Below are 26,012 nucleotides of genomic sequence, written 5' to 3' on the forward strand. Positions count from 1 at the left end.
CTCACCGTAATTGCCTTAGCAACATCTGCAACCTCACAGACGGGTAGTGCAGATGTGCGCGGTAGATGCTACACGATGCTACACGCTAGCTTGTCGGCTCAACAACGCTGAGCGAGCGCCTTTCCTCGGAGATGCCGGGAGCAGGTATGTTTGAGGATGTGCACAAAGACATGCTGTGCGATCCAGGCGGCGGCCATCCATGAAGCATGCACACATCATCACATCATCGCACTCGTCTGCCTTCTGCTTTATTTGTCAGAGAAGATAGATAACGGAAGGGCTTGGCTTTACCAACCGGCCCATACAATGTTGCTGAGGAATTGAATGCTTCTGCTTTTGTTGTTGTTGTTGTTGGAGTTTAAGTTATTCTCCCATTATCACCCCCTGAAATGCTGACTAGTCAATCATATCTCTCCCTCTGCTATGTTTGGAAAATGGTTAATGCACCTTTTTTTGTACTCCCTGAGAACAAACATAACAAATAAAATACATTTTTGTGGCATTTTGAGATAGACAAATTGCCATCTTGGCACAGAAAACTGGGCATACACTGTATCGTTTTAGTGTTCATTTCCACAGTCCAGCTCAAAGCGAGTTCATCGCCTGCAACAGAGCCAAAACCAGAGCTAGACATTCCGTCATGTGACAGACTGGTCTGTCTATCCACCTATGACGGACGTCCATTTTGCTGACGGTTGACGAATGATGGGTAAAATGTTAAAATAGACGATTAAGCATAGTCGGAAGCTCATGTATTTCATCTGTTTTTCGTCTTAAGTCTATCTTTCGCGGCGAGCCTTTGATGACCACGGCGAGCACAGCGAGGAACAATCGTGAGTGGTTGTTGCTTGGGGGACAGATTTGAGGCCAGGCTGTGAGCAGGCATCCGCGGCGCGGCGAGTCACTGTGAGTCACTCTTTCTGTTCAAATATCGGCCAGCGGGGCTGGTGCTATTTAAGTTTGCGGCCGCAATCGCTGACGGAAGCCCGTTTGAAATCTGAGGCGGACCGGCCTATAGGCGGGTAGTATTTTTTCACCCCCCCCCCGAAAAAAAGGCGAATGACGGAGGGTATCCATGCTGCTGACGGATGACGAATAATGGACACTCAATTTTTAGTAAAAAGCCCAGCTCTGCCAAAAGTGATACGCAACGCTAAGAAGTGAAGTGCTGTTCCACCTCCCGTCTTGTAGGTGTCAGTAGAACACTTTCAAATTGTTCCAGAATGTCAGACTAAATCACAAAGAAGGTGTTGCCAAGCTCTGTCGGCCAGGATTGCTAATGCTAAGAACAAAGCTCGGAATATAACAAATACAACTCTGCTTCTCGTGTACGAGGTCACGGTTGTCACTGAAAGTGCCTACAATTTATCATGATTCGTACAGCCTTATATACACCTGTACACTTCACTGCTAACAACATTCGGCAAGTCTTGAAATCGGACCACATTAGAAGAGGAACTACTACTACTTTCTACTGCTTATCTAGATCAGGGTCATGGGTGAGCTGTATCCTATCAAAATTTACCAGTCAATCTGAGGTCACATGAACACATTTATTAACGCTCATATTCATAACCGATGGGCAAATTAGAGTCTTCAGTTAACCTAAAGCAAATTGTTGGAATGTACGATAACATCTCAACAACTGGAGCAAGCGAAACACAAAATGTCTGCCATTTGGGGCCAATCCCATGGCTAATACCTTGACAATCTTCTACTTGGGAATCCACCCTAACATGCCCCAATCAGAACCAGGTATCCCAGACAGATCAGTCAACTGCGAAAGACCCGTTTGTATCATGTGCAATCATCCCCAAAAACTCTTCACAAGTGTAGTTTCTATAGTTTCAAAAGTCTTTCTTCATCTCTCCATGGCTTTCTTTCATTTTGCGCAGTAATGAGCAAAATGTTCTTCAGTTTCTTTTTTAGCTGCCTCTTTGTGTTGCTACAACAAAAGGGTGTCCGGTGTTTTCCTGGCTTTTTGCAAGGTCTACAATGCACCTCTGTGTGTGTGCGTTAAGATGTGAGGCGGGTGATGTCATGGCTGGCGGAACCTGAGTCCCACTGTGTTTGCAAAGCCGAGACATGAGCGGGACAACATTGTTCCTTCTCAGTTCGACCGCTAACTTCCAGTTTGAGGCTCTGGTCGAGCGAATCAAAGTATAATTGGCGTAGTTCCCATGTTGGACATCTACAGTGTGGTCATTGAAAGGATGCAAATGACATTATTCAGGAGGCATTCACCGAAATAAACTCCCGGCTAATTAGTGCACTTTGTTTTGCTTGTGTGACCAACTGTGTGTAGTGCGCAGCTGCTCTCTGGTGGAATTCAAGGAGGTGGTCTGTTAACTGTGCTTGGGTTCATTCAGAGGGCTAACTTCTTTGCAACTATTAACATGTACACTATACAAACAAAAGCATCAAATAATCAATTAAGTTGTCAGTCACAGATTGGACTGGACTCCAAGTTACACATAAATTCTACCCTCTCAACCAAGACGTTCAGGACAATTTTTCTTGTTCCCAACCTTTTCCATACCACGTATCATTTAAAAAAAGATGTTGTCACAGTTCCAGCAAAAGCAATATCTATTGCAACAAAAGCAATATTTGCTGTTTATTTCACCACGCTGTGTGATGTGTGTCTATTTTTTTAAAACTTTATTTGGCTGTGTGTCTGCTTGTGCTGCGCCTGTGTATGATATTTTGACGTCTGCCGGATTGATGATGACAGACTAGAGGGTCGGCCACTGACGAGTGATGAGTGATAGACCGGTAATATTTACTGACCCGCCCACCACTGCTGTTATCCTTAAGCAGTTTTTTATTGACGGTCCTAAAACAGTGGTGACGCACTGTAATTTACAGATGACGGGAGCACGGTTAAAATAACGATGACGGATGGCCTTATGATGACGGACTGGGTCAGCTTGCAATAATGACAGACTGACGATGACGGACGGGTGGCCCAGATGAATGACGTGCCGACAAATTCAATGATGTGCCCACCTCTGAATATTTTACGCTTAAGGCTAGAGTTTTTTTTTCATGCAAATATTTACTGTAATTATGCCTACATAAAGAACCTTCTACAAAAGTATAACACCGCATGCTCAATACAAAAAACAGTATTGTGCTTTGCCACATGATAGCCAGCCAGCATTGTCTGTGTCATACCACGGCCTGTTTTTCATCTTAAATGACGTACCCCTCAAAAAACATGTTTATTGTTTAAACAAAACATTACAAAGCTAATATTTAGTTTCGTGGATTGCAGAAAAAAATACACAGTGGTTCAGATGGCCGCAATTGTAAACCCTAACCCATTTAACTATTAAAAACTGGAACTTAAAAATTGAGGCGTACAACATTCTGCAGCGATCACATATCAGAGTCTACTAGAATTCTAATCAAGTTTAAAGGTGTAATTTTACCGCTGAACATTGAACTCATTGACAGCACGCAGCAAGTGTGCACACTTTGGAATTGCCTATTAGGAGGGAGGCATTTTTTTTTTTTTTTAATACAAATTAGTTTTTGGAGTTGGAGAGTATTCAATTATATTACCGGAATATTACAAGTTGTGTCAAGTGTTACAGGAGTTGAAAAATATCAAATAAAAAATTGACTTTTATGGAGAAATGCTGCAAAATGGTACTAATATGGAAGTGGCATAGTTGCCTGACACATGACCATGAACACAAGCAACATTGTCGAATGACCACATCAGGCCGCTTGAATGTTAATTGTCCTTAAAGAAAGCTGTCTCCACATGACTCAAGGTCATTTTCAGAATTGTCCAAGAAAACTGGTTGTCATTAATCCATCTGAGAGACGGTTTCCTTAATTGGTGGGTGTTGCTGTTTTGGTTAGTTAGAGAGTTCAAATGGGCTCAACAGACTAACAAAGACAACAACTACAACAAAAGTAGCATCTATTAAATGAGGTACTGCAGAGATGCCACCTGTTATTTTTGCAAATGGTCTTTAGCTAATGATGTACATGGCGAATTATTACGGCATGACGTCTAGTTGAGGAAATACGGTAATTACAGTGGACTATAGCACAGAATTAGCTACTTATAGACAAGTGCCCCATTTTACAGTACAATTTTCATTTCCTTAATGTTATTATGCATATTTAAGGAGGCAGGTGTCTTCATTTGTAGATAATTACAGGACCGTGTGGGGTTCCAACTGTAGCTAAAATCAGTGAGCAATACAGCAACTGATTTAAAGGCCATTTAGTGCAGGAAAAAATCAATAAATAAACGTCCGCTGTAGTGTGTGGCAGAATGGTATTTCTGCAGTGTGCTGTGTTCTCCTTGTATGGATGTAAAAAAAGAAAATGATTGAGGAGAGAAAGGCTTCTTGTCCAAACGTACGCTTAGAGAGGCTTCTTTCATTAGCTATGCTAATCTGCTTGACACGTGACCCCTGCTGCAGCTCGCTGGCTCCCCATTCGACGTTGCTTTTCTCCTCTCAAAATGCCAGCGTCCTTTCCTCTTCTTCTTTTTGTTTAACTTTCCGGTTCATTAGCTTCAGTTGTTGCATGTTCTCATACACACTGATAGAAACATGATGTGACTTGAGAATTCAAGACTCTTCCGGATGAATTCCTGTATATCTGACTCTACAGATACATTCTACACAGATGATTGTTTCAATCATTGACCTGACAGTTTGGTCCTGGAGGCGAAAAGTAAAACTTTAAATAGTACAAAAAAAAAAATATTCAAGTTTCTACTCCTCTTCATCATTCATAGGTTTGACCCAGTAGGCAAACAAATGTGTCGATATTTAATTAATGATGTCTTGGAGCATGTCTGAGACAAAATAAATGTACTACTTGGCTGCAACCAGCAGAGGTGCTGCTGATTCATTGACCTAATTTTGTACAGAAGAAGAACAATGCCAACAATGCAATAAATGAGAATTTGAGCTTCAGTACTAGAAACAGGAGCACAGAACATTCATCAAAGGATTCTCCAAACTACCTCAACAAATAATATTCTCATAACCAGAGATGGGCACTTTGTCCTTTTTTGCCAGTCCGTTCTCCGTCCGCAACCTGGGTACCGTTCCGTCATCGTCCCTCTGTCCTTATTCATCAAAATAATCGTCCTCCGACCCCGCCCTTCCCTGTCCTTTTAAAGCACTTTTCATCCTGTCGGACTCCATTTTAATGACCAACAAACGGCATGTCAAGTTTTGTTCATTATGATTTCTAAAACATACCTTGATCAAGATCCGCGCTCCACCCCATTGAAATTTTGGTTTTGATTTTAAATTAATAGAGTGGCCCAGCCTACACATTGTTTCTTGTTTATTTCAATACTCCGCGCTTCATTTTCTTCCCCTCAATTTCTGTTGTGTGATTAATTTTGAAAGGTGCAATCAGCTTGCGCTCTGAGATAACAAACATCTTCCTTAATTACTGTTTTTTTTAATTTATTTATTTTTTACTTTTAACATCCAATTCATACAGCAGCAACTGACTGTAATTTGGAGGCTCCTATTAGAGCATAATTACCTCATGTTAGATGATGTCATTTACTCAGAGATGATGAGGTGTTGAGAATAGCTAACCTCTGTCAATTAACATGATATATGAGTCGATAAGGGATATAGGAGAGATATTTGCTATAACTCGGTTAGTCAAGAGGTAATGATTTGAAATTCCCTCGCCTGGCTTTAATGACGACAGCTATTAAAAGTGGTGTTTCTTACACGTGTAATTATTTCTTTATTGATTCGTCAGCATCTCGGGGAATAGTTTTCGCCGTGAAATATATCAACCGACTATGACACCCTGTCCCATTTGCAATCATGAGAGAGAAAGCGAATATGGGAAGTGTGGACGTGATTGTCCAATTTTGTGAGTGTGGGACATCTAATGTTTGGAACATTCCTACATGCTCTCTGGCATAGCATGGAGGGTGGGGAACACCCGGGTTATACCGATTTGGGCAGTGAAAAGTTTCAAAGGAGGAAAAAAAAAAAAAAAACATTGTAATGGTGTCAGAAATTAAAATAAATAAACAAATAAATAAAGAAACAAATAAGATGCATGATGGATGGCTGAAATGAAAATGAAAATATACTCATCTTAAAATCAGAAAAAAAGAATCAATGAAAAGGCAACATTTTACACACACATTTTTCCCACTGGGGCTGAAAATGTATTGTCATTGCGTGAACATCTTTGACATGCGACATGCTTTGGCTTTTATTTGAAAGAGATGTTTTGGGTAAGGCGGGTAAGATGTTCCGTTGGGTAAGATACCTACCCAGAAAATTTTTCTCCAGACTAGATGGATCCAATTTGAATCTCAGCTGTTTCCCTGGACCATACCTTGTTAAACTTTGTTTAGCTTTGAAATCAAAATTTTGACACTACAAAATAAGCTTCTGTATTTTGGGGGATACCAAATACTTTATTTGACATTTGATAATACTGCTGTGGGGGCATCTTCCCCCAGTAGTGGGGTAGGATGCCTCTTTAGAAGATTTTACATTTGCTTTTTATAAAGATAAAATTGTAGTCTTGTGTGATTGAATTACCCCTCAAATGTGTTTACTTTGGCATACTTATATATTCTGTTAACATTGTCAAATTATCTATATATTTTCAAAGAAAATATATGTATTTTCAAGGGGGTTATCTTTTCCCCCTCTCCCCTAAATTAGTAAGTAAATGATGCACATGTTGAATTCTTGGCCCATAACGCCTAATAGAGGGGTGACACCCTTTGAGGAAATACTCTAAACGTTTGACTATCGCACAAAATTAGCGTTTCATTAACAAATGCCCTGTTAACTGTTAATGTTATTGTGTGTTTTCGAGGGAGGAGATGCGATATGGTGCAATTGACTCCAATTGCAATACGATTTACTGCAATTGCTTGATCCCTTTCATAATGAATCCAAAACGTAGCCGAACTTTGGCTACTAGAGGATTTGGCTGAGACTTGCGAGAACCTTGGCGTGATTTCCCCTTAGACGACACTGATACAATTTGAGACACAACAGAGGATGAAATAATCAAAATTGACATTTTTGGCCATAATTATTGGCACAATTAGTAACTAGACAGATTTATGAAGGAAATGTGTTTTTTTCCCCAGATTGTAATGACTTAAGTGATGCATCTCAGTTCTTTCTCAAATTATAGCTATCATATATTTTTTTTAATCGAGCCATATCATTGTAGATGATTATGTTCATTGACTTTTTTCCCTCCCACCTGCCTAAATTTTACCAGCAAAATGAGCGTAAGAAGAAAATGAATCAATTACTGTATAACAATCATTTGCAACTTAATAAAAATGAGCAGACATTCAGATTTTCTGTTCATAGTGTGTTGTTTTTGTCAGTGGAATCCACTTATGTAGGAGCTTTCTCTCATCTGTCTTCCCCTATTTTTTTTTCTTTCAGGCTGCGAGCAAAGACAGGGATGAAGATGAGACCTCCCGGCCCTCTGCTGATTCTGCTCTATGTCACACTGTCAAAGTGTCTCAAGGTGGTCTCCAAAAGAGGCTCAGGTATTTAACAATCTGTCTCCACGGCGACAACCCTGCGCCGTGCTTGCATACAGCTATGTTCTAATGAGCCCATGTGCGGCTGTAGACGGGTGGTGTTATTCAAAGGTTTTGAATATAAATAGCAAGACTCATAGCAGAGATTTTCAAGCAGAATGTACTGCTTGATTGCTATGTTATGAAGTAGTTGACATTGAAGCTTCAGATGCTTTTGTTTTATAGCTGTCGGGCACCTTTTCTGTGTATTCGCAGTTTGGCACCCACAAATTCAACTATTTGTGGATTTTTTTTCCAATATGTGTTGTCAAATTTTGTAAATTTTTGTTTGGGGGTGGCGAATCAATACCCGTTTTCGGTTATCCCGGTCATTTCAAACATTTTTGTGGATAAAAAAATAAATAAAAAATCAAGCGTCATTTATATGCTGATTTCCGTTATTTGTAGGCCAGCTCAGTCTACTGTATATTATTTTGGCACCCCTGCATTCCAATACAGTGGTACCTTGTCCTACAAGCACACCAACTTGCATGTTTTTAGAGTTACTAACAGTTGCTTGGTCTATTTATTTATTTTTGCCTTGTGTTGTGAGCCAAAATTGAAATTACAATCTAGCTTCAGATACAACACCGCTCGAGTAATGTGGAAAAAAAGGAAAGCCAGAGTGGTGGATGCACTTCCAGATGTTTATTGAACAATACCAAACAGTCAAATACACAAATATATAGACAAAATGGCCACATTCCTGAGGTCACTTACTAGACCACGTCCTTTAAAGGCACACATACAACATAAGTCAAAGGAGCACTATACCTTTGTTTGGAATTAAAATGGTTTAAGTGGCTTGGTGACATTCAACACTTACACTTTTATCCAGAGATAGCCTATAGTCTCCATTTGTGATGGTCCCTGCCAACATTGTCCTCTGCGTGCACAAATACAATTAAGTATGTGTGTGTGTGTTAATGTGCGTGTGTGCGTGACACAGGCTTTTAAAGCGGGATTTTGGACTCCACTCTTTATTAAAACATTGATTGAGTAATATATCCTTGCAGTTAATTATGTCTCCATTTAATTAGCTGACAAATTTATGAAAATATACAAGATAAAGTGGACGCTTTTGACAGAAGCCAAAGCACACATTTTAATCAGTCAGTTCCAGGAATGTTTTTGAATGAATTCATTTTTTTTACACCTAAAAAGTCTTGATGGAATGTTTTTACACATTTTGAATTGCATTGCTTAAACTAGCTCACCCACTTATACAATCATGATAAGGACTATAACTATGCTATAAAATTATTCATACCCTATCCAAATTTTGAGCTAAAGCTGTAAATGACACAAGGAAATGGCAAAAGACTGTAAAACATAGTTTTAATAGTTATTATATTCTCAATGCATTCGTATCAAATAGCCTTATTTTTATTGGGAGAATGCTCTAGGCAAGATCCTTTGGAATCCTGCAAAAGACCACGTTTTCCTCTAAATTTCTATGACGGAATATGAACAATTTTTTAAAATGCGAATATCTTTCATCAAAATGTGTGGCGCAACCTCTGACAATTAGTTTCTTGTGTTATTTGTCTAATTGGAAAAAGCTCATTCAACAGAAAAATTCACTGAACTCATGTATGTATGCGTGTGTGCGTGTATGCATACACACATCTTTCTTGTCATCGACATGACATGTCAAAGACAAAGTTTATGTTCCTCCACTTCCAGCAAATATCGATGACATGAAAGATTGAATAATAGCTGCAATCAACACAGTGGACCGCAACATCCTATGAAATAAAATCATCAAATAAAAACTTGAAGACATGTATATCACATGCCCAAACTAGAGTTTTCTATTGTTTTTTGATTTTGAATCATACAGCTATGCATCATGATTTTGGTGGGTTCTTTTTGAATCACCTTGTATATCACTAGTCTTTATAGCAACAAATGTAAAGGCATTGGGTTTGTATAGTCAAATTGTCAGGTGCGGAAACACGGCATTAGCTCGACCTGCCTCAATCTGCAGTGAGTGACAGCTCCCAAATGATCCAATTTGGTAGCGACTGGGTCGCCATGGGTTAACGTCAAGTCATTTTGCTTTCTAAATGCCAGCAAATTGAGTATCAATTGGTAACAAATGCAAAGGTCACAAGAGAAAATGGAGAGCAAAAACGAAGTGAAAATGAGAGCAAAAACGAAGTGAAAATGAGAGCTTTTTTTGTGAATGCATATAAGCGTTTATCTCTTTGAGACGCTGATGTGGAAATTTACTATAGCTACTGTACATGTGATCATGTCTAGCTTTAAACTTGATGACGAAGCATGTAAGCTTATTGCTCAAGGTTATTTTTTGATGCTCCCTCTTCCAAATTAAAGTCAACAATTTTATGCTGGTGGCCACAAGGCAAGGACTCCATTACGTTATGTTTAGGACTCCAGTACAGTCAGATGCTTAACAAGCTAGCATAAATGTATTTAAATGTGCAGTAGTATATGGCTATTATGTCATCAATCTATCTATCTATCTATCTATCTATCTATCTATCTATCTATCTATCTATCTATCTATCTATCTATCTATCTATCTATCTATCTATCTATCTATCTATCTATCTATCTATCTATCTATCTATCTATCTATCTATCTATCTATCTATCTATCTATCTATCCGTCTATCTATCTATCTTTCTATCCGTCTATCTATCCGTCTATCTATCTATCCATCTATCTATTCAGCACCTCATTCCATCAATCAGCACCTCATTCCATCAATCAGCACCTCATTCCATCTAACACTTCCATCCATCCATCCAACACAACCTTATCTTCCCGAGAAGCCATTTCTGAGGATTTAAATAGCAATCCGAAGCTAAAGATTTTACTTAACATTGGCTACTCCACTCAGAAAGCAGAAGGGCAACAAATGCATAGTTAATGCACTTCCACCATGACAAATACAGTCTGCCCTGGAAATGGCGTTCCCTTCCCCAAGTCAATTTGGAAGTGCACGAAAGATGCGCGTTTTCATAGACTTTAAAGCAAATACAGGGGAACCTCAAAAGTAGAACACCAGACTGATGTCCAAAACACACTTCTAAATTTCAATAAATCAACTCTCTTGTTCCACATTAAGAGATTCCACTATATGTCAAATCTTTTTAAAGTAGAGGTCAACGCAAACCTTCTTTTTCAAGAATATGTTCTATGCAAGCCCACAGGGCATTCTGATAAATATTGCGTTTGTGAAATAAGTGTTAATCCACTCATTTTCAGCCATCTCCGGGGGCGGCCATGTTGTCTTCTGTCGACTGAAAATGACTCACAACTCACAACGACCAATCACGGGTCAGATTCAGAAAACAGATCAGCCGTGATTGGTCGTTGTGAGCAGTTGTGGCGTCATTTTCAGTCGACAGAAGACAAAATGGCCGCCCCCGGAGATGGCTAAAAACGAGTCCATTTTGCTGCTTAATTTATATGCCACGAACGTAAAATGAATCAGAATGCCGTGTTTCAACTCGTGGGTCTGCTAGGAACATATTCTTGAATAAAATATGTTTGGGTTGACTTCCATTTTAATGAAATAGGACGTGGGTATAAAAATGTTAATTCAGTCAATAGTGTTAAAAATGGTCAAACGTCAAGAGCTCACTGAAATTGAAAGTGTCCGCAGTAAAGCATTCCATGATGCCTGATGATCTCTGCGTAAAAAAAGAACAGGTGACCTAATAAACAATAATATGTACATTTAATTTAGCCAATTAGATTATAACATATACCGACCCAATATTAGCGTTACTAACTAACAATAATTTCCACACCGCTAAGTACTAAGGGATGTCGTGAATCAATGATTACAACCATACCTAATAATTCCTTTTGTGCCATCTCTCAAGTAACACAGAGAAATGTAAATCAAAATATTTGCTGCAGAACAACTAACTTTTGTCTGAAAGCACATTTGTACCACCATGGATAAATTATTTGTTGACATGTGATAGTCACACATTTCACTCATCTCCTCTGCAGTTTGAGGATGCTGAAAGACAACATATTCAGTTGCTGTAATTCGACCCCATGTTTTAATTTGAACTGTCATTTGTTATGGTGTGTCCTTACTGAACTGGTTCCTGCACCTGAGAGAGAACCGCTGTTTCAATTCAACACTATTACTTCTATTTAACTCATTCTATCCCAATGACATATTTATGTCATTTCACATTGGGTCGGAAAAAGTCTGGTGCTGAATGAGTTTTAACGTGCTTCCAAAAATGCATGATAGTGTTTGTTCTAGAGTCTTCAGTTTCTTGCTTTGGCCCTCCTTGGATAAAATGTGTCTCCTTACTAAGAAGTAAACTTGGTACACTATGAATGAGTAGCCAGGATTCTAAGTGAGCAGATTGAACACAAATGTGAAGAGTAAAGAACCGTTTCACATACAGTATTCACTTTGCTCCAGTGCTCTGTTTTTTTCTCTTCTCGGATAAAATGTCTCCTTGCATTGAGGCAAATGTAGGAGACCCTGGTCCTCTTCCATTGTTGTTGTGTGCATCTCTTTCTGACTGATCAATTCAAAGCAGCAAGATTCATGGAGTTTCTTGCGGTACACTCTTGAAATAGAAGACCAACTGACTCAATACAAAGCATGGAGATGCGAGCCGAGCAGGAAGTGTTTGGAAACGAATCGGCCCTAATTGCTATGGGACTTTGAAGTGTCATATTAGCGATGTTTTAGTAGGTATTTCAGTACCATAAAAAGCTTTGTCAGTCAGAGCACAGGTGCATTATTGTCGCATTTAGCTCTTAATTTGAATAGATGACTTTACCATGGCAAATGAATGGGACTCGAGCTCTACGCTCCTCAGTATTATTAGTCACTGACAGATTGAGCAAGTCCGCAGGTTGGCTGTCCATGTTTAAGATGAAGGGTAGTGCTAAAGGAGATGAATTGGCTGATAAAGCCCCTGGTGGGAGATTGTTTTCTGGTTCAAAGGTTTTGGACATTTGTCTTCATGCGCCGCACGTGACGGAGATGGAGTGGCCGGACTTTCACGGCCTCTATGAAATTAACTTCAAGTGACCACCTCTGGCTTCTTACATGCACCTGGGGCAATGTCATTTATAAGCAGCTGTTGCCCTTTACACAATGAGTAAGGTTCACCATGAGGAAATGGGGAGATTATTGTTCGTCTGCATTGTTTAGAGAGCATTCCAAAGCCCATGGGAATTCTCCAATTCTCTTCTTATATAGAATTGCAAGAGCAGTTCAGAATTCTCCACCATGAATAGTTATTGTGGAAAGATCAGCTATGCAGGCCAGATTGGCCCTCAGGAGATGCTTTTTGTTCCATTGATATTCTCCCCCAATTTCTTTATACAGTCCCAGGATGAAGCGTACGGAAGATTATTCAACATGAAGTCAGACAGCTTGCACCTGCTTTACTGCAACTTAATGAGTTTGCCAAAGGTGTGCAAGTTTCTCTTATTCCCTCAATTCCAGCTCTTGGCTTTTAATGACCAGTCAAACCTTGCACAATTGGATATCAATTGGCTTGGATTGCCTGTGCTGGTTTGCGATTGTCCAATTATATCTGCACAGCTTTGCATGCCCCATATCAAAGGCTGGATTTACACTCTAGGTCAAAGCGCTCAATTCCTATCCACTTTCCAAGTGAGCCATATCACTGTGTTTCCATTACCTGGAACACACTTAAACAACTAATCAAGTGTCAACATTGGGCAGTGACACCCTAGAAGTAGCAATCCATCAATCCAATTTCTATTGCGCTTGTCCTCATTGCGGAAGGCGGATGAGTTTGAGATGATCCCGAGTGACTTAGTGTGAGAGGTGCGGTACATCCTGGCATTCACACTCACATTTACAAATCTGGATAATTGTGTTAAACAAATATTAATTCATTATAAAAAGAAACTCATTCTATCAAGAACATACTAACATCAATGTTGGAAACACTCTAGACTAGGTGCATTTTTTTTTTCATCTTCACAATGCCACAAGAAATATAACCGAGCTGGAATTGTGTCACTTTGAAGCATATCGTGAAGATCCATCCCTAGAATGCTGCTGGCCATCCCCCTGAACGTGGGCCCCATGCAGGGAAATCTTCCCTTTAATCGCTGTTTGCCTCGTCTCAGCCTGATTAACGCCTCCTAGGTACATGTAAGACTTGATAATCCTCAAAGTGGCATAAGTAGGCCAGCAATGGCACAAACACTGTCGCTTGAAGACCAAACATTAAAAAAAAAAGTGACATTTTATGCCCCGCTGCCGAGGCATCAAGATGAGCACTTTCAGGAAAGCTATGATAGTGCTAGCCATAACAATTAGCATGTCTGATAATCAAGAGCTAGCATTCCTCATGACATACGGTCATGTTCCTGGACATTCAGCAGTCACAGGATGTGAGGGCTACAGCTGCATAAACAATATAATATCATACAATACAATTGTAGAAGTGCATGAAGAAACAACAACATTCATTCGATTCAGTGAGTCTGATGATCAATTCGACATGACATGCCCATAAAACAGTCACTTGTGTTTCCATCAACAAAGCTGAAATATGATTTTGGCAACTTTATCACAACAAAAATACAGGGAGACTAATAAAAACATGAAGGCAGCCTTGAGGTTTTTTTTATCACTGAAGTGGAAAGGAAGATTCCAAAGAGATATGACGGAATACTTGGGAAGGTCAGGTTATTGTGTTCCCTCGATCGAACACGGAGAAAAAAAAGGATTATATTTTCTTCTATATAACATTTTAAGTGATGTGAAAATCGCTATGAATGTTCTGAACTCCTGTTTCCATCCCTGTATAAGAGGTGAAGTTTGGCAACTTTCAATAGCTGATGTCATTGTCATTCTTAGCTGACAAAGAAATGGAGAAGGAATCTACTGGACACATTGTCGCCTTCTGAAAAGTGAAGAAAAACTTCCCACAAATAGAAATGAAGCAAAAACGAGAAGTGGCTGTATTTTTTTTTCACTTGAGATGATATTATTATTGCATACCACAATACCATTATAGCGGTCCACAATGTTGTGTGTGTTCTGGGAAGATGTGTGACTTTCAACTCCATTTTTGCCATATATGGTTTGATATAATGATAATTATTACTATTATTAATTGCATAGATTAAATATAATAAAATGATTCACAGTAAATAAACACATTCCAAATCGTATAATTAATATAAAAATAAACTATTCTATTACATTTTGTTATTATTTATTTTTTAATTCCATTTTCAATTGACTTACACTGCAATATATCACTAACATTATTTGATATTTTTCCTAATACATATAGTAAAAGAAAATAACCAAAAATAAAAAATTAAAAATAATATTAGAATAAAATAATAATAATAATAATAATAATAATAATAATAATGATAATAATAATGATAATAATAATAATAATAAATATAATGCAACTTATATCTTATTTTGTTTTAAACTCCACTTTTACATATATGACACTCATGATTTAGTAATGGTAGTAGTAGTAGTCTATTTATTGAGCATATTGATAGAAAACAAGAAAAGAAAAATATGTTAGGTAAGAAATAAATTCCAAACAAGTCATAAAAATTTCAGAAGTCCTTCCTAACCATACCATTTCAGACAAGCATTCAAGAATCCGTAATATTTATTAATACACAATATTAATTTTGGTCCCTAATATACAAATAAAGAACATGCCTCCCCCAACATCCCCAGCCACTAGATGAGAGCAGAGAGCTGGGCAAAACTGGCGTGGAGTTGCAGATATGTGTTTTTCAAGGGATTGCAAATATTCAACCTTAATCAAAACATAACCAAAATAGTTTAGCCCATTTTTACATGTTAAATACATGTGGGGAATGATAATTCAACAGATCTAAGCCTGCATAAATTTTGCCGCCACCCCAGAGTAAATGCAATGAAAAAAGCATGAGACGATTGTTCAAATGCCATAAATTCTCTTTAGCCATTCAAATGTGTCATTTTGCCATGAATCAGCGCACGGCGGCCGAGAAGCACGGCGACTTTGCCTCAGGGACTCGTTCTGGTAGATATCTGACAGACATAAGCTATCAAGCTCCATCCATCGGACTCTCCATCACAGGCTTATCTGCCCCATTCAGACCAGGGTCCGCCTCTTGTCTGGAGAGCTGCCCGTTTAAAAAAAAAAAAACATTAATGAGACCTGACATGGGCTGTTTAAGTGAGGTCCTGGTCGTCCTCAGAAACCCAATTACAAGTTTGCGACAGCTTCACTGATAAACCTTAAATTGCTCTTCCTTTGAATGTTCTGAACTATGGTTTCCAAGTGTTGGATTGAACAGATTAATGCTGTAAGACTGCATGGATGAAAGACATAGATAATATCACGTAGCGCGAGACAGAAAGTTAGAGTACAGAGTGATGAATATATATATATATATGTATATATATATATATATATATATATATATATATATATATATATATATATATATATATATATATATATATATATATATATATGGGTTTTATTGTTATGTGAGGCCGATGAGTGGCAAATTTGAGTTGTGGCATACTTTGAGTGCTGATATTTCCCAGTTCATGAACGCATCACTCCGTTCGAGAGAGAGAGAGAGAGAGAGAGAGAGAGAGAGAAGGACAGAGAGAGGAGTAAAGAGAGAGAGAGAGAGAGAGAGAAGGACAGAGAGAGGGGTAAAGAGAGAGGGAGAGAGAGAGAGAGAGAGAGAGAGCTCTTCCTGCTTCGATGTCCACCATGGGCATGAACACACACTGTTTTGGTTGTTAATAAATGTGAGTTCACTGACTAATGCATCCTCAATCCATAGTAGATGCTACGATATGTTAACGTACCAAATAGGACATTGTGTTACAAGTTACAACGTTACATCAAAAACACACCGTAACGTGTAGCTAGCTTCCGGACACGACTGCGCCTATTTCAGAAGTGAAATCAGGCATAAGCCACAACTTGTTTCCTTTTTTAAATGATCGGGCATCCCCGTCATGTTCACACGCGACCCATGTTGCGCTCTCAACCATCAGTTTGAAAACCCTGCTTTAATGCATCACACATCTTCCAGACATACACACGCGTTGCATTACACATTTGCAGTATAGCGGTGCGTTCAAGGGCCTTGACCTTATAGTGTAGTCGGCTTCCTATCGCTTCATATGGTTGTACATGTAGTTTTAAGGATTCCTGAATGGCTAAGCAGGTGCAGAGTATGAACGTGGTCCATCAATCAGTGTCAGTCGAGTCAAAAGGTTGAATGGAGGTTGAATTGAATCATCATGCAGGGTCGTCATCACCTTCCGCTCAGACGCCCTCGCCCTTGCCGGGATGTGAAGCGGCAAATGTGCGGGATTAGTAATTGCCGGCCTACTCTTTGCCCTCTGAGCCTCTCCACTTCAGATGGCCCATACAGGGACAACAGTATTAAAAAAAGGCAACATGATTGCCCTGTCTATTTATGCATTTCCTGAAAGCAGCAGCCAGTACACACCAGTGAACACATCCAAGCTCGCGAGGAATAATAGCTTTTAAACACTGGCTGCAGGGATGAGTGAACCTCATGCAACTCATGCGCAAGAATAGGCCAAGTGTGTTACTTTATGGTTTATGTTTGCCAGCCAATTCAAATAGTACAACAACAAAAAATGTCAGCGAGAGTAAAATTCCCACACATTTTTTTTTTCCAATTATATAATTCAATTCCACCCATTTGCTGTTTCTTTGTGCTCAGACCAAAATCATATTTAATATAAAAATATTGATTTGGTACCATTTTGTGGTCCATGAACTATGTTGACGTGAGGGAGGAGCATTTGGTAAGGACATTGCCTTGTCTAACAATAAAAAGTGTTTTTCTGCCACCTTGTGGCAGCTATAGCAAATGTCAAACCTTTGTATGTGTCCGTGAATGAACCATTTCAGATTTTTCCAGATTGTGATATATCACTGCAGCTAATTTGCATAAAAAAGAACCTCACGCTGAGTTCTTCGCTCGATGAATTGGCAGTTAGGCTGGCTGAATGTCCATCTAGTTGCAACACATAAGCTCTGGTCCCGGTCGTCAAGGTGATGAAAATTGTATTCATCGATGTGCTGGCGAGCAGGCTAAATAACATTTCATTTATATGAGAGTGATTTGTCCCACCACCAGGTAATGTCTTACAAGTGGATGTTAAATCTTTATTCTTCAAAGAAATGAATGAATTAATGAATTTCCACATGCTCCTTTGCGCTGTACCATAAAAAACACACAAGAAAGTCTAAAATGACCAGTTTTGAAGTTATTATACTGCAATTATTTAGTACAATCAATGTAAAGTAGAGAAAAAAAGTGTGTTTTGCAGCAAATTTGATCTCTTTCTGACATGTCTTTGTTTTTTGTTGGCTCTGATTTATGTGCAATGTATCCTAGAAGATATATTTTAACACCCAATTATTTCTGTGCTTGCCCCAGGAAAAAAAATGAATAGTGAAAATGACAGATAAAATCTCCTCAAAACCCCCAAAAGAGAAAAAAAAACTTGCAGGTAAATTCATACGAATATGATTCTGATCTGTTGACTGGAGGTCAACTGTGTCTTTAAAACCTAATCTCATACAAAAATACAGCACAACACACAGTTCATGCAGTGCAAAACCACAATTTTGAATCAAGCCATTACAGGCTCATACAACTTGCATTTACAACAGGGATTTCATTTGAAATAATTGTAATTTGTCATACTTTGTAAAGAGACTTCAATGACTGTGTAATAAAACTAAAACAAAGCAAACCTGCTCACTTTTTGAGCGATAGGGCCACCATCTGGCATTTTTTAGTGTTCTGTTGAACGAATTAAGTCTCCTAAATTAAGCAACTGCTTGGTACAATACATTTGTGTTTATATTTGATTCATGTTGTATGGAGCGGCCTGACATGGGTTTTGTCACACCACAAATCTAGCTCAGTATAAGTTTTTTTTTTAATACTACAAAAAATTTGCAGAATCCTCCGAAAGAGGATTTAGATGAGTGATCAAGTTGAGGACTTCCTGGCACAGTATGCATTAAACCAGTATATTTGGAAGATGTCATACATGCAATTGGATAAATATGTATTAAAAAGCTTCTTGGTACTTCCCTGTACCCAAAAGCCACTGATGTCAGCTAGCTTGTTGACAAGCGCTGATATGACAGCGCCTTGCTACCCAGTGTTCGTAGCAGGACTTATCAAGCATGTCTGGAGTGTGTGTGTGTACATATATATACTGTAGATGTGTGTGTGTGCGTATGTACTGTTCTACTCCAAACTTGGTCTCTAGCTGTTTCTCCGGGAAGGGATAAAAACGATCCCCGCCAATGTTCTCGATGACTCTGCAAAGTCTCCGCTCCAAATCCCCGATAAGAGCCTGTCATGGATAACTGTAAATCTGACATGGCCCCAAGGCAGTGTGGGGGATGAAGTCCTTCTACCGGGAGGAGGGTTGGGGGGCTTGATTCAGGCTGAGGCTGCAGAAAGTGAGTGGAGGACGGCGGTCACTTGTTTAATTCATTTGTCAAGGCGCCCTCAAATCATATCGCCGCAATTTCTCGGTCAACCCCAATTTTTTGCTAGCCCATACGTTTCCTCTAGAGCAGATAGCTGAAATGGCAAATATAAATAAAGCGTAGTGAGACCTTTTCTCCCGCCTGTCACATAGACAGTATGCCTCTTTAAGTCTAAGTACTTATTCTCTATTTCCATTGCACACTACTTATTCCGCTCACTATTGACAATTTTGACTTATGATGGCACTTACTTAGCCTGCTCGAAAATCCCTGATACTATCTTAGTCGGTAAAGAGTTCGGATTAAAACTATGATCGGATGTGTTGTTTTCATGGACACTAAAAATGTGGATCCGATTAGGATTTCCGTGTTCATGTACCACACCTTCGATCGGAACAAATTATTTTGTCATGCACAGATTGATCAAATATACTGGAAATAGTAGCAGTGGAAGAAGAAGCCGTTGTGACTTCCATATCAACAAGACATCTCTCTGTCCATTTCTACTTTAAACGTTCACGCTATATCGCTCATTTTTCCTCGTTTGCTCTGTTATGCCGAGTTAACATTTCCGAATGGAGCTGCTAATGTACAAATTTAGCCTTCCGCCAGCCATGTCTTTGGCTCGCTCTCTGCTTCTACTAGCTTCCAGGAATAACAGAAATGCATGTACTGACATCATGAAATTTCAGAATAAGTGTTTTCTTGTGCTCCGGTCAAATGAACAATTGACCTAAACCACCTCTCTTGTTTGGAATAAAATTGTGTTTGTAATGGGCTTCATGGGGTCAGAATATTCAGAATCGGGTGTGTACATAAAGCATTTTTATTCCTATCAGGCATTTAATCCAAATAAATGTGTCCATGTAAACGTAGCTACTTTTGCAAAAGTAGCCTGCTAGCAAACAAAGATGTCATGATGAAGTTCGTTTTCACTATTTAATAATCAGGAAGCTTGGGTCATCGTACATGGCCTGCTAACTGGTTAATGGATACATCAACCAAAATATTCAAAACACTAATGTTTTGCAAGGTGTTCTTATTTCTATTTGAGTGATGAGGGAAAGTGGTTGTAACATTTGAGGACACAGCTACAAATGACAAAACACCCATGTTGCAGTATTATGCTACCCAGTGTCCACTTTGCTGCAACACTATCTTCTTGCTGCCCTTGATCTCCTCTTCGTTAAAATTAATCTCCTTACGCATTCAATCCGTGGTGACCCGAGCCTGGACAAGGAATGTCGGTTGGGAAAACGACAGTCATTGGTCATTTTAGCAATGGGGAAAGAGTGTTAGGAGGTTATTGGCACATGAAATGTACATATTGACATACGTGTACTCTTGTATAAGATTGCTGCCACTCTTGAGGGACGTGTGATAGATCATGCCCAGCTTTTCACTTGACACATGTTCAAAAAGAGTTTGATGCATGGTAACTGATTTGACCACTAAGCGGGAATTTCAACAAAGGCTGCATTGATGGAGAACGGATCACAGCCATAGATGTCAATAGGGCGGCTCACTCAAGACTGCTGTTGGCATGCAGCATGTGTGCTTCCATGTATAAGGATGCGCTGGTGAAACAAAGGGCATTTTTGACAATACAGCACGTTGGCCCCGCCAGATGCACTCGGGAGGTTGTCGTGGCGCGGTCAATAGCTCGCTCTCCAAATGATGAGGAATGGCCGGCGCTGCGGTAACACAGGCGGGAGATTGATCACACGCAGACGGCCCGAGATTAAATGGCTCTCTTGTAGCGAGCCAGACTGCGGCCCCCGTCGCCTTGGAGCGAAGCGGCATCTGCATATGATCAATCCACAACCTATTGCTTTGTGTATGTATGTGTGTGTGCTTTTGACTTTTGATATTGCACCGCTTTCTTTGGCTAATAAACATGCCAAATTATGCATCTGTCAAGATTTTAATTCGCCGAATTGTTATGAGTCACGAGTGTTCGAAAATAATATGGAGAGCATAGACAGAGATAAAAATAGATTTTAACCCTCAGAGTACTTACACAGTGGTACCTGGACTAGTTTGTTCCGTTGCCATGTTCCTAGCTCAATTTACTTGTATATAAAATATTTTTTACCTATTGAAATGAAATAAAATGACATTCATTCATTCAGCCACCCAAATGTCCTTCCCCCACAAAACAATGAAACATGGTAGGGTCCAGTCTCCTTCTGTGAAGCAAGAAGTGGGCTGCTAGCTCAGAAACGAAGAAAGACTAATCCGACTCTTTTTGCCATTTGATCATGATGGAGCCATTTATTTACCCTAGAACCAAAAATGGTACAGTGCTGTTGCTGCTGTGAACCAGGAAATGACCTAATAGTTGGTGTGGTCCTCTTAATTGCTGTCATCCACCAGAGTGTGGCTCATTTACTAAATAGTACATACAAACGGACATAAGGCATTCTAAGTATATTTATACTTAAAAAAAAAAGAAAGAAAGAAATCCGCTTTGAGTTATAGGAGAACACTTTCCTCAAGAAATGATCACAAATGGTACATTCTTGGTATCTTATGAGTATGAGTGTGTGCGGGGTGTGTGTGTCATTGGAAAGGGGAGGGGGTTCTACTTATGCTGACAGATGATGTGTGCAGTTCTCCTCTGATAATGAAGCAATTATAATGCTGGTGAAGTATTTCATATTTGTGGCACGAGCAATAGCATAATGTAATGTTTAACACAATATAAAACGTGGCTCCTTTAAAGAATGACTGGTAATGTTGAGTGCATCTTAAGGAGAGTCATAAGACGCTTTCATAAAATGCTTTCATGGACATGTAGACAAGTGGTTTCATGTCGTGTAGTGTTTGACATGTCGTGTTTGTTTGTTAGTGATGCTGCTGAATACTGTTTGTGAAATTGTGCTCTAAAATGATTCATAACCTTCAGCGTGAACGCAATACAACTGGGTGCACTGCATTCTGCTAAGCGCTTGTAGTATTTTTTTTTTCTACTCAGCAAAAAAAGTTGACTCAAAATCCTTGGATTATGCTCTTGCAAACGGCATTTTTAAAAAAAAGTGTTTTGCCCTACTTTAGGGGTTAAGATAATTTCAGTTGGCGCTATAACCTCGAACTAGGAGGCAAGTTTAGCCAATCATATGCAAGAAGACAACTACTTCCAGAAAAGGCATGATGTCTGTGAGAATACTGAATGCCGTTAAGAAATACATTTTCTAATTAATTAGTTGATTAATTAATTATATAATTTTTCATTGTTATAAATTTTGATTTTTTTTTTTGTTTAATTTACTTTTATCCAATTTCCTCATGATCACCGTTTAACAGGTGAATAATGGATAACTTTTATTTCATTTATAGTTATTATTATTATTATTATTCATTTATTGTTTCATTTCATATTTGTTTATTCTTTGAGAATAAAGTTTGAAATAACTTAACTCTTTAACACCTTTCGTTGTTTTATCTTTGTTAAATATTTTCTTGTTAATACTATTCCTAATTTTAGAAAAGAGTAATTTAATTTCAAGTTGTAGAATGTTTTTTGTCTTTCTTTTTCTTTTTACAATTATTACATAGAGTTTGTATTTCAAATATTTCATGAATATATTTTTGTTTCAGAATAAACAACAACATCAAATTGCTCATTTAAGGAAAGCAAAAAGACACAAAAAAAAAAAAAAGATCATAAAAATCAGGGGAGAAAAAACACCTCCTTTAAGACCAGGCACCTATCTCTATAAATGAGGCATCACTGAACTTTTCAAAACTTCAATACAATCATTAGTAAAATATCACAAAGTTACATTTCTCCAACATGAATGTCTTTACACCTATTTTCTGTGTAATCATTCCAACGCTTATAACCCCTGCTCCTTTTACGCTTGCTGTGAAGCAATGTTGCATCTTTAGCTCATCACATCAACACTTGTGCGGCTTTTGCCCATTAAATATCTTTTACTTTCATCAAACACAATGTTATTTAAACTTTCAACATGCTTCAGAAGTCAAGGCAACAGCACGGAGGATTAGACGGACACTTTGTCATTGGTTGCCGTGCTGCCTAGCAACTGCTATCTTTGCACTTACATATTATCTTTAGTGTGAGCGCTTGCTCTTAATGGAATGACCCTGGTGATACGTCAGTACATGATCATTCATACAACAATGGAAATAAAGTGAACCCTCAAAATTCAACTAATTTGAAATTGGATCAAAGAAGTAAACAAAAAATTATCTCTAAAGTCCCACAAAAACTCAGACTGCCGTCATCCATGACATCAAACAAGATCTTAGAATACTTCACCAAACCTCCGTTCAACGAACTTCAAAGGATTAACTCTCCGCTTGTGTTTCGACACTTAGTAACCTCGACAAGGGATAGAAGAATATGTCCTGTGGCTTGAGTTGGCTAATATTTTATATTTTACAGCGATTCACTTTTTTAAAAACTTATTTGCACTTAAACATTTTCAAACAGGATAGGTGACCTTTGTCCGTCATCGTTCACTGTAAATCAATCAGAGAGCACTTGACTTCCTGTACCAAAATCAGGGAGGACCTGACTTCCTGTAGTCCACGCTTAAAGCACTTTACTCCATCAAAGCCAAAGGTGTCAAAACTCCTGTACTCGAGGGCCACTAACCTGCATCTATTACGTGTTGCCCTCCTCTAACACACCGGATTGACATGGTCAGGGTCGTTATAAGACTCCTACAGAGTTTGCTGATGAGCTGATTTGAATCTGCTGTGTTGGAGGAGGGAACCATCTAAAACAAGCAGGTGGGAGAGGGGTATTTTCTGGCTTAAATTTGCATTTTTTCGTGTTCAAATACATTTCCGGTATGTACTTTAATACATTTCAGTTTGATAAAAGTGCATGGCAATGGTATTTTCAGGATGTGATAAAGAAATATTTTTTTAATATGGCTTCTCTATATCATGGATTTTCACCAATCACGAGTCAGGAACATAATTTCCCTCAGGAATGGGGACACACAAATAGTGGAAATTTGTGAATCATTCCTTGCAAATTACACACAATTTTTTTTTCAAAATAATAGAACTGGTCGCCATGTTCATTGAACACATCACTGGACAACCGTCACATTTATGCCAACTTTGGACTAGACTGCACAGTGACATACACACACAGCTACTCTGATAGCGTTAATACTGAAAGAATGAAGCCATATCGTTTCCCGCCGTTTGCTATAAAATAGGTTTACCGAGTGTGATTGTACTTGATGTGAAAGATGCAGTGCCGGATGGTTTTTTGATGGCACAAAATATACTTTGGAGAATTAGTGAATAAGGAAGTGCAGCAGACATGCAGAGGCGTTTGTTGTAAGCCACACACATATTGACAATGGTGGAAATAACATCTCCTCCTACCTTGCTTGCACGATGAACATAGTGCTGCTTTTTGTCCGGTGTCTCAACGGCTTAATTTACGAGTGCTGCCCCGCTCGCATTCTGGACATAATGACCCACAAGCCGCTGCCTGCGTCGCCGGGGATCTCGAAGGGTTGAGACGCAGAGGAAGCACAAACCCTACCTTGCACGGGTCAACCAACCTTTGGCTCGTTAATAATACTCAGCACGGTGTTGGTTTTTAATGTCACCTGCGTGGCGTGTCCCCTCTCCCACTGTAAATCACTCCTTGCCACGATGATGTTCCCTGCACACACATGCCTCTCTGCGTTTCCTTGTGCATACCGGGGACTCGACAAAACTTGTGAAAGTACGTTTTTTGTAAAAATTGTGAAATAACATGCCGGCGTGCACCTTGTTTGCTGTTTCCGGTCGACCCCTTGTAAATTATTGCAGTCTATTATGTTGCCATTGTTTTTCTTTGTGCGATACTCGTTGTCCAATGTGTGTCTATTACCTAGCAGTGATATGCATACATGTTGGACCCAAAACTCATGTACCGGTGTGTTGAAAATGTTGCCATAAAAGCAAAATATATCACTGTAGAGGTATATTTGAGAGAGTAGGATTTTTTAACAAATAACAACGGATAGATTCCCCAAAAATTCAAGAAGACGTCAACTTGTGAATGTGTGAATATGCCGGGGTTCACTATATGCCAAAAACACATACAAGAAAGGCCTCTCTCCTAATAGATGACTTCCCCATCTGCATTTGAATAAATCCTTTTGTGTGGAACTACAGTTGACAAGCATGTTTCTTGATTGCAGAGTTGTTGGTAAAGGCTTATTCGAACGTGACCTAACATGAACCGTGGCAGTGCATTATGCTTTACTAAGTTTCTCTATCTCTTTGCAAAAAGTGTCTCAGAATGCGGGGGAGGAATGTTGAGAGTATGGATGAGAGGCTTCGTATTACAGTAGCGTGTATTCTTCTGTGTGTATTGTTTGTTTTGTGTGTATGAAAAGGTAGGGTGCGAATTATGCGCCACATAAATTGCCACCTCATCACCGTGACAACTGCATCTCCTCCTGTTATCGCTATAACTATTTCTCCACAGTGCCCGCCCCCTTCTTTTCTTTTTCGCTTTTCTTCATTTTTTTGTTTTTGCGCACGCGCGCTCAACTCCTGGTTTCCATCGTGCTGCCTCCCTCATCCTTCATGGCTGCTGCCTGTCACGTTGAGGTTCATTTTTCTGTGTGCCTTTGCACATGTGGGTGGATCCAGTGAGTGCACAATAACCTTTCCTTCCCGCACATTGCTGGCGGACCATCGATTTTAAAAAAAACAAACAGAGAAATGGAAAAAGACGACGATAACACGTTATTCAAAGAAGCGGTCTATTGTATATCGATTTCATACGTTGTCATTCAAAAGACGGCGGCTGCTGGAGACGTGATTGGCTAGGTGATTCCACAGAGGATTAGTCCTCCTCATTGCCTCGTGTTTGACCTAAATGTGTTATTGACGGCCATGTCGGGCCTGA

At 39.2% G+C, this 26,012-nt stretch overlaps 1 protein-coding gene across 4 annotated transcripts in view; it reads left to right on the forward strand.

Moving 5' to 3' along the window:
- il1rapl1a (interleukin 1 receptor accessory protein-like 1a) overlaps window positions 1–26,012 on the forward strand; it is a 271,904-nt gene that overhangs the window by 47,768 nt on the left and 198,124 nt on the right. For all 4 annotated transcript variants that reach the window (XM_086052044.1, XM_086052047.1, XM_086052048.1 and 1 more), the window contains one exon: window positions 7,437–7,543. In XM_086052044.1, the coding sequence (XP_085908170.1) occupies window positions 7,456–7,543 (88 nt within the window). In that variant the 5' untranslated portion in view covers window positions 7,437–7,455. The remainder of the gene's footprint in view (window positions 1–7,436; window positions 7,544–26,012) is intronic.

The sequence above is a fragment of the Filicampus tigris genome, chromosome 14, assembly GCF_054856515.1.
Source record: "Filicampus tigris isolate MCC_2025a chromosome 14, RoL_Ftig_1.0, whole genome shotgun sequence".
NCBI classification, from domain to species: domain Eukaryota; kingdom Metazoa; phylum Chordata; class Actinopteri; order Syngnathiformes; family Syngnathidae; genus Filicampus; species Filicampus tigris.